Source organism: Pinus tabuliformis, chromosome 6 (assembly GCF_031772625.1).
Source record: "Pinus tabuliformis cultivar Carrire ecotype Pingquan chromosome 6, CPIR1, whole genome shotgun sequence".
In the NCBI taxonomy this organism is placed as follows: domain Eukaryota; kingdom Viridiplantae; phylum Streptophyta; class Pinopsida; order Pinales; family Pinaceae; genus Pinus; species Pinus tabuliformis.
In genome coordinates, this window is record NC_142292.1 from 1672240563 (window position 1) to 1672250724 (window position 10162).

General features: G+C 34.1%; 1 protein-coding gene across 1 annotated transcript; it reads left to right on the top strand.

The window, feature by feature from the left end:
• Positions 1-8292: 8292 nt before the first annotated feature.
• Positions 8293-8953, top strand: LOC149265383 (transcription elongation factor 1 homolog). Its single transcript, XM_089403706.1, has 4 exons — positions 8293-8408; positions 8520-8590; positions 8725-8746; positions 8899-8953. The coding sequence occupies exons 1-4, from the start codon at positions 8293-8295 to the stop codon at positions 8951-8953; spliced, it is 264 nt and encodes an 87-aa protein (XP_089259832.1).
• Positions 8954-10162: the final 1209 nt, after the last annotated feature.

A 10162-nucleotide genomic window follows, 5' to 3' on the forward strand; every position in this document is an offset into this window, starting at 1 on the left:
ATTTAAATACATTGATAATTGGGTAATACATATAAATACTTTGAGAAATTTTAAAAGGGCTATCTATCTCAACAAATCAAAAAATTGAATTGAAATATATTGATAGATTGTTAATAGAAATGGATATGCCTTTGATGATGATGTCAATGCAATTTTCTAATAGAATCAGAAAGAGAATTGAAATATATTGATGGCTTGCTAATAGATGCAATGTGAAAATTTCAGGAGTAAGACATCCATCCAATTGAATAGAATAGCATTGAAGAGCTATATCTAGAATTAGAAAAATATTAAGGTTATTTAGATCTACAAGGCTTTGGAATTAATTTTTTCAAAAAAATATTTTACAAGGCTTTTAAACAAGTAGAAAAAGGTGTGATATGCTTTACAATACACAATGAATAGAACAACATATAGCTGGTAGTAGAAATAGCAATTCAATGTTTCATATATTGAGTTTTTGTAAATTTTAGAAGCCACATTCCACTTGTTTGTGTGCAAAAGTTAATTTATAGTTCCACATAATTAATTTTATGTTTCAGTAATCTATAGTTTTTTTTTTTTTGTTTTTGTTTATGGTCAACAATTTTGAGTAATTTAGGTTAATTATGATTAATTTAGATTCATGAATTATTATGACTAATTATAAGTAACTATGGTTTATATAGGTTTATGAGTAATTGACTAATTCTGTGTTTCAATTTTTAGGTTTATTAGTAATTTCTAGTAATTCATGTATATGAGTAAAGAGGTTCATTTAATAAATAGTTATGATTTAAATATTTATTAATTTAATGTGATTTAAACAATTCCTCATTTAATAAATATTGTTTTAATCATTATTGCAAAACTTATGATTTCATTAGTATAAACATTAAGATCATTGTCAAATTAAATCATGAATAATGAATGATACCTAAGTAATTTTATATTTCAATAAATCATGAATTATAAGTAACTTAGATTTATGACTAATTATCATTAACTATGAGTTATTTAGCTTATGACTAATTGACTAATTTTATGTTTTAGTTCTCAGGTTTATGAGTAATTTATACTAATTTAGGTATGTGAATAAACAATTTCTGATTTAATAAATAATTTTGATGTAAATATTTATTAATTATTTATAATTTAAACAATTTCTCATTTAATAAATATTTTTTAACCATTATTATAAAGTTTAATTAATTTCATTAAAATTAGTATAAATCTTAGTATCATGTTTTTTTTTAGGAGTTGATTGTAATTCTCTGGTTAACAAAAATTATTAAAACTTTGGTAAAGATGATTTTTCTGCAATTTTTTAGATGTAATGAATTTAAATATAGGTTTTTTTTTAGAGATGAACAAAATTTCAAGTTTGATGACCTACACATCATACTTATTGTAAAGTAAAATTTTTAAATCAATTAAATATATATGAAAAATAATTTTAATATATGAACCTAGATTCCTCACCAATGCTTATTCTTAAATAAAAACAATGAAGCTAATGAAAAAGTATATCTAAGTCTACCAAATCTGATGAAGTAATTTTTTTATGCGATATATTTGAGTAGAGCTCTATTCAACAACTGGGCTGACCGTTCGTTTATATTATTTCTGACCTTGGCTCTCTATTAGACGTAGCACAATTTGGATTTGGGTTACACAGTGATGACTGCACCCACCCACATTATAAGAGGATAAATATTGATTCGCAGTAAGCTACTATACTATATGAAGGATACCTCACGACAATGCAGCACTGATTTCTTATCTTTGTTCTATAAAAGTTGTAAATTAGGTCAGCTAGGTGTATTGAAATTATCCCTTAGTTTATTTGAGTAAAATATTATTAAATTTTTAAAATATTTCAGAAATTTAACTTGAACATATTAAAATTGAATAAAGATGATGAATAAATAAAGAAACTAAACTACTTAAATTCAAACATTAAAGAAGGGTATAAAGTAAATTAAAAAGTAAATTAAAGGAAAATGTGAAATAATAAAGATAGATAAAATTGATGAAAAATATATTAGTTTAGGGCATTGGAATAGATAATAAATACGGTTTAAAAGTAATTTTAGGGCTATAAAAAGATATTTAAATTATAAAAGTATTTTATGATTATAAGCTTATTTAGTAAATAGATGGATGTTTAAAAGGAAGAAAATGGAAATTTGAATTATTAAAGAGAAATATTAAAATAGAGAAGAGAAGTCAAGGAAGAAAATGGAACAAGAGGAGAAACAAGATTGGATAATTTTATAAAATTATTATAAAAAATGTTGTTACAGAATTATTTAAATTCATTTTAATTACAAAAAGGTCCTATTTATTTTAATTCTCTCGTTCATTTGAAAAAACAATTGTAATTTTAAATTGTTTTTTTTGTTTTTATTTATTCTTAAAATAAATTTATTAAATAAAGCATAACATTGATATAAATTTAAAAATAATATTTCATTTGTTAAATATATGAATTGAATTTAAATGAAAGAATTTCTCCAAAAATCTATGTTCTAATTAACTCTTTTAATATTATCAAAGTAAATAAATAACTTATAAACATGGAGATGTTGGGTATTTTTGAACGGGAAAATACCAAAACCAAACAAGCAGACATCACAGAGCCAATGCTCTGATTCCTTTGTTCCAGAACCTTTGCACAGAGAAACTATTAAAACATAATGACTCATAACAGTCCATTACACAGCCATAAAAACAATTTTCTATTGATTAAAAACAAAAAATGTTACAAACTTCATCCTCTGCGCAGAGAGGGATTCACTGGAGAAACTCTGTCTCCTCATTCCTGGTCTTCCACTGCTGTGGGTATTACAACAACATTTCTAGTTGCTCCTATGTTTTACAATGGCGAACAAAACCATTACATCCCTGTTTTCTTTAACTTCTCGCACTGTTGTGCGTTCAATACATTTCCATGAACAACAAAAAGAATGCGCACGGGCTCAACACAATTACAATGCACCTCTGTTCAGTTTTTACCGCACTGCTGTGCGTTTTTAATACAACAAAAAAAAATCACACACGCCACCGTGCGCACCCACCATACATAACACTGTTCTCTCTTGCGCATCCCATGCGCAGCCTCAATGCACACCAAAAAGATACAACACGCGCAGCCACCACTACACATAAAAACTACCGCACGCGGGCTTCTTTTACTACAACATATAAAAAACATATATATTAAAAAACATATAAAACTATATGCCCATAACCATATTAAAGGGCCTTCACCAAAAACTACGAACAACACTTAATATTCATTAATTCTTCCATCCGCCGGTCAAACCAAAAACTTCCATTCCACGCAAAAAATTGATTTGACGCAGGCCCGTGCACCTTCAGGAGATCGACAGCGGAGATCGCGCGCCCAGATCACTTGGCTAATCCAACGAGGTTCGGGAGCCAACCTCGGGCAAACCAAACGGACTTTAACGTCCGGGGAGCAGGCGGATTTGGTGTTGTACAGGGGACGCGTGGCACCATTTGATTGTGTCGGGGCCCCTGCTACGGATACCGCCTTCTGCGAATGGTGGTGCGGGGATACCGGGCCGGTTTTCCAAAACCGCTGAGTGGTTGAAATTAATATTCCAACACTCCCCTTTAATTTCAACTGTTGGGCATTAGGACATACCCAAACACTTCCTCACATAAAGGGATTCACCAACTGCTTCTGATGCAGTTCACAAACAAACAAAGTTGTCTTCCTCTTAATAGAGGGATTAACCTGAAACTGTGCTTAAGAGAACCTTCCTCATGACAGAGGGATTTACCATAACAATGTGCTGAAGAGCACCTTCCTCATGACAGAGGGATTCACCATGTGACTGTGCTTAAGAGCACCTTCCTCATGATAGAGGGGTTCACCAGTACAATGTGCTGAAAAGCATCATCCTCTTGATAGAGGGATTCTCCAAGAACTTCACTTCCTCTCACGGAGGGATTACTGCCAAACACTGCCTTAGATGCAGTTTCAAAACAATAAAAAATTCATTGCAATGTTGTGCATACTCATTACATTGTTCTTTTATGCTGCTGCATATTCTCTGCTGCACTGTTGTGCCATCTTCTTTACTGTGTCTACCCCACACTGTTGTGTCTACACTTGTACTGCTTGTGTACTCTTCAAAGACAAAATACTCTGTCTTTTCTGGAACAATTACACTGTCCCAATTTACAAATTTACACTGCTGTGTGTAAATATCTCTTACATTCACTGCTGTTGCATATGTTGCATTTCAATTCAATGAACAACGCATTCATTACACATACATTTACTGCTGTAAATAAAAAAAAATTCTTTTACATGTGCTGTTGTCCATTACCTTTCATTTCTTCAACAAAACTTCATGCTGCTGCATTTTCTTATTTGCATTGCTGTGTGCTTCTCCTTCTTGCCATCATGCTGTTGTCCATAACTTCTTGTTGCTGCATTTTTCATATTCACTGCTGTCCATACCCATAACCATAGACTGTCATCCCTGGGTTTTTATTTGCTGCTGCGTTGCCTCTGCAATTTGCACTGTGGCTGCCTTTTGTTTCATCATACTGCTGTGTGCCCATACACTAACTCTTTACTCTCCATTACTTGCACATAGAGAGAAATCATCCTCACGCTGTTTTGCGCTGCATTCTCCACACAACAAAAAAAATTAACACGGGCTGCTGCCTTTTCTTTTTACACCCTTGCTTCACACAATCTTCATCTTCATTTTTTTTATTTTCATAATGCACTGCTGTGCAATTCCTTTCGATTTTCTGCTGCCACACACATTCTCATTCACCCATGTGCATTAAAAATCTGTTGTCCATGTTTTTCTTTATGCATTTCTTTGCATGTGCTCCATAAAAAAAATTCAAACTGTTGTTTTATGTTTTGTCCTCCCACTGCTGTGAGGGTCTCCATGCTCTGCATACTTTTCTTCTTGCGCTGCTGCACTTCACATTTGAGCGTTGTCCCCTTTTCTTCTCTGCTTTTATGGCAGATTTAACTTCATATTTTTCCCTTATAAAAGGTCTTCATCAAAGAGTGACTGTTAAGACAGTTCAGCAACAAAAAATTACAAGCTCCCCTTTCGTGTATGCTTGTCTTCTTTTGGCAGATTCTTCTCAAAATAAATTTAGATCAGTTGTGGAGTTCAAGGGGCTTTCACACTATATTACCTTCCTTCTCCATACTTTTGTAACTTTCTTCTTTTGCATGGGTCTAGCTTGTGTAAGAGCCCATGTCAAGTTACAATCTCGTGCCATATGCCCAATGTTATGACACTTGAAACATTCAACATTGTTCATGAATAAAATTTCATGATTTCTTCTAAAATTGTTTCTTGGAGGTTGTCGAAGACCACAACATCTATCTTTATGAAATGCTCCACAGTCTTTTGCCATATGACCAAAGTTTGAACATGAATAACAATAAACATAAAATGAACTTTGATACGTGGGAGATGGAGGTTTTCTTGATGCACTTCTGAACCCTTGCTGCCTTGAGATCCTTTGATGATAACCATTGCCTCTTGCCTCTTTGACATCAGCTACATTTCTTCTTGGAGCTGGTTTTCTGCTTGGAGCAGGATTTCTTCTATTGCAGCCTTCATTTTTCTCCTTGCCTTTGCTGGAACTAGGAGCATCACACCTTCTTTCTGGTTTCTTCACATCTCCTTTGCTTAAAGCATCATCATCCTTGTTTGAGGGTTCAGCTACATACCCAAGTCCTGATTTATCAGATGGAGATCTATGATAGCTAAGCATGTCATCCAAAGCTTGAGAGCTCTTCATGATCTTGTTCATCCCTTCAACCTTCTTCCTTAGGAGGACAATCTCTTCTTCTAACTTTTCACATTCATTATTTTTCTTTGCAAGTTGTTCCTCAGTTTCTTCCTTGCTACGAGTAGCTTCAGCTGCTACTATTTTGAAGGAGATAATATCTGTCTTCATTTTGGAGATTTCTTCATCTTTTGCTTGACTGCTCTTCACTTTCTTTTCAGCTCCTTGTGGCTGCTTCTTGGCTTCTTGTAGTTTGGACTTAAGGGAGGAGACCTCTACCTTGTACTGTCAAATCTCTTCCACAAGCTTATTCACTTTCTTGTGTCTTTGTTCAAGTTGACTTGTCAAGACATCTGCCTGCTTCTTTGCTCCATTCAACTGATTTGTCATGGATATGATTTCTTCATGGTGCTTCCTCTTGCATTGGTCAAGCTCCTTCTTAAGCTTGGCAAGCTCTTCATCCCTTTCTCTTACCTGAAGCTTGATGAGGTCAACCTTTTCATTTTCAGCTTCTATGATGGGTTCATAATTTTCTTCTTGACTCATTGTCATGGTCAGTGCTCCCTTTGCATGAAGGTCATGCAGTCTGTCCCATATATCCTTTGCTGATGTATATTTTCCTAGATTCCTCTTCACAGAATCAGGCAGTCCATCCAAGATAGTCTTTGTTGCTTGTGCATCATACTCCATGGATTCTTTATCCATCTTGCTATCATCAATCACTGACTCCCAGACTTCAATCCCCACATACATTAGGAAAGCCCTCATCTTTATTTCCCATACATCAAAGTTTCCATCAAACTTTGGGGTTTCAAATAAAATGTATTCAAATAAATTGTCTTCTATTTTAATAGAGGAGAGAGACACATTTTTAACAGACCTGGAGGCTTTCTTCTTTGACCTTGCCATTCTTAACTAGGCTTCAAATACTTGACTGTGTTTTCTTTTAAATCATTGACTGTTCTCTTAACAGTAACAGAAAGGAAAGCTTTGAAAAATACCTTAACTCTTTTGGCTGAGTCTTCACACTGCTGGAGAAGTTTGACTGCTGCAACAACACCTTCCTTCAGCTTCTTTGAGTCTTCAAAGAGCCTGGACTAGCTCTGATACCACTGTTGGGTATTTTTGAATGGGAAAATACCAAAACCAAACAAAATAAACATCACAGAGCCAATGCTCTGTTTCCTTTGTTCCAGGACCTTTGCACAGGGAAGCTATTAAAACAGAATGACTCATAACAGTCCATTACACAGCCATAAAAACAATTTTCTATTGATTAAAAACAAAAACTGTTACAAACTTCATCCTCTGCGCAGAGAGGGATTCACTGGAGAAACTCTGTCTCCTCATTCCTGGTCTTCCACTGCTGTGGGTATTACAACAACATTTCTTGTTGCTCCTATGTTTTACAATGGCGAATAAAACCATTACATCCCTGTTTTCTTTAACTTCTCGCACTGTTGTGCGTTCAATACATTTCCATGAAAAAAAATGCGCACGGGCTCAATACAATTACAATGCACCTCTGTTCAGTTTTTACCGCACTGCTGTGCGTTTTTAATACAACAAAAAAAAATCACACGCGCCACCGTGTGCACCCACCATACATAACACACTGTTCTCTCTTGCGCATCCCATGCGCAGCCTCAATGCACACCAAAAAGATACAACACGCGCAGCCACCACTACACATAAAAACTACCGCACGCGGGCTTCTTTTTTTTATAACATATAAAAAACATATATATTAAAAAACATATAAAACTATATGCCCATAACCATATTAAAGGGCCTTCACCAAAAACTACGAACAACACTTAATATTCATTAATTCTTCCATCCGGCGGTCAAACCAAAAACTTCCATTCCACGCAAAAAATTGATTTGACGCGGGCGGTATGCATCTTCGGGAAATCAACGGCTGAGATCGCGCGCCCAGATCACTTGGCTGATCCAACGAGGTTCGGGAGCCAACTTCGGGCAAACCAAACGGACTTTAACGTCCGGGGAGCAGGCGGATTTGGTGTTGTACAGGGGACGCGTGGCGCGTCCTGATTGTGTCGGGGCCCCTACTACGGATACCGCCTTCTGCGAATGGTGGTGCGGGGAGACCGGGCCGGTTTTCCAAAACCGCTGAGCGGTTGAAATTAATATTCCAACAGGTGAGTGTTAAAATATTAAAAATACATCTATGGAGATTATATAATCAACATAATTATTCTTATAATAACCTAAATGCAAACAGCTAGAAATCACTTAAAATTAACTACCAAAAAGAACTTTCCGAATTTTAACCTCTGCTCGCCAAATTCTAACCTTTTGAGCCGACTAGATTTTAACAATGAAAAATAAACTTCATAGGTGATAATGATGTATTTATATGGATATTGGTTACCGTTGAAAAGCTTAAATATCATAACATAAAATTTTATGATTATAGTTTCGACCCAAAAGGAGTTTATATTCGGGTTTCGTTCGTCAAATCATTGAGTATTTGCGATTGTTATTATGGGAAAAAGAAAGAAGTCCACTGCTTCAAATAAGCCGCGCAAAAAGCAACCAAAATTAGAAACTGTTTTCAACTGTCCATTTTGTAGCCATCCAGCGGGAGTGGAATGTGCCATGTGAGCTATCATTCGTGTTTTTCAGTTCTTCACAATTTTATGATTTATATATATTAACGCTTATGATTTTTATATATTAACGCGCCTATATATAATTGGCCCATGCAATAGGGATCGAAAGCAAATGATCGGAGAACTCAAGTGTAGGATGTGCGCAGCCGCCTACTCCATGACAATCAACAGTGAGTTTCCATGTTATTAACTTCTTAGTGTGGATCAAGTCACTTCTTTCATTCGAGATTCGTTTAGAATTATAACTTTTACATGGATATGAGCTAACCAATAATGCTTTTTTCCTTTCTATCAATGTATTCAGATTTGAGCGAGCCCATTGACGTGTAAGTTTCCAGCGATCCGATGAAAACAAACTGTAAACTGTATCGAATGAAACATTATATTTTACATTTTCGTATGCTATAATTATTTATGTTTAATCGATTGCATTTCATCTCGTTTACATTATAACGATTGTATTTCATCTCGTTTGCAGATTTACTGACTGGTTGGATGAATGTCAAAAGGCAAAACAATCAAATTCGGAGTGATAGAAACGTGACATCGAGATCATGTGTTAATATTTGTATATTATTTACTTATTTGAATCCATCTAATTGGAGTTGGAATGGATAATTATGGTTTCTTATGGCTTGATTTGGGGAAGGATTTTAGTAAAATAAGTAGATACAACTATGAACTCCACACCTAACAAGGCCTTCTTCAAGGAGGAAATGTCTATATCTCTCTCTAAATTTTCTCTGGTAATATCAGAATCAAATGTTTAAATTCAACCTTGAATTCCTATTCCATATAGATCTAGTTACTTTGAGTAATTTTAAAAGGGTTATCTATCTCAACAAATCAAATCAAAAAGGGAATTTAAATACATTGATAATTGGCTAATACAAATAAATACTTTGAGAAACTTTAAAAGGGCTATTTATCCCAACAAATCACAAAATTGAATTCAAATATATTGATAGCTTGCTAATAGAAATGGATATGCCTTTGATGATGAGGTCAATGCAATTTTCTAATAGAATAAAAAAGAGAATTGAAATATATTGATGGCTTGCTAATAGATGTAATGTGAAAATTTCAGGAGTAAGACATCCATCCAATTGAATAGAATAGCTTTTAGGAGCTATATCTAGAATTAGAAAATTCTTAAGGTTATTTAGATCCACAAGGATTTGGGATTAATTTTTTTCAAAAAAAAAATATTTTACAAGGCTTTTAAATAAGTAGAAAAAAGTGTGACATGCTTTACAATGAACAATGATAGAACAACATATAGGTGGTAGTAGAAATCTCAATTGAATGTTTTATATATTGAGTTTTTGTAAATTTTAGAAGCCATATTCCACTTGTTTGGGTGCAAAAGTTAATTTATACTGCCACATAGTTAATTTTATGTTTCAATAATTTATAGTGTTTTTTGATTTGTGAGTAATCTGTAGTCAACTATTATGAGTAATTTAGGTTAACGATGGCCATAACCAAGTTGAAAATGACCTCCACCTTTTGGGGTTATGCCAATTACACTGAACCAATTCGATTGCTAGAGACCACAGTATCTGCTCCAAGTTGCTGCAAGTGCAACATGTCTGACACTGATTTCTAGCTTGCAATTTAAAAGGGTGAAAATATCAACTAATCACAATCCCCATATAATCTCATGAATAAGAAATAATTCATATGTCACAATTGCCATACAGTTCACACGATTAAGAAAATAATGGAACCAAATCAGATTA

Excerpts from the sequence above, each read along its gene's own strand:
- LOC149265383 (XM_089403706.1), top strand. The coding sequence starts at position 8,293 with ATGGGAAAAAGAAAGAAGTCCACTGCTTCAAATAAGCCGCGCAAAAAG. Across the intron at positions 8,409-8,519 it reads GCGGGAGTGGAATGTGCCAT|GGATCGAAAGCAAATGATCG; the intron begins GTGAGCTATCAT and ends CCCATGCAATAG. Across the intron at positions 8,747-8,898 it reads TTGAGCGAGCCCATTGACGT|ATTTACTGACTGGTTGGATG; the intron begins GTAAGTTTCCAG and ends TCTCGTTTGCAG.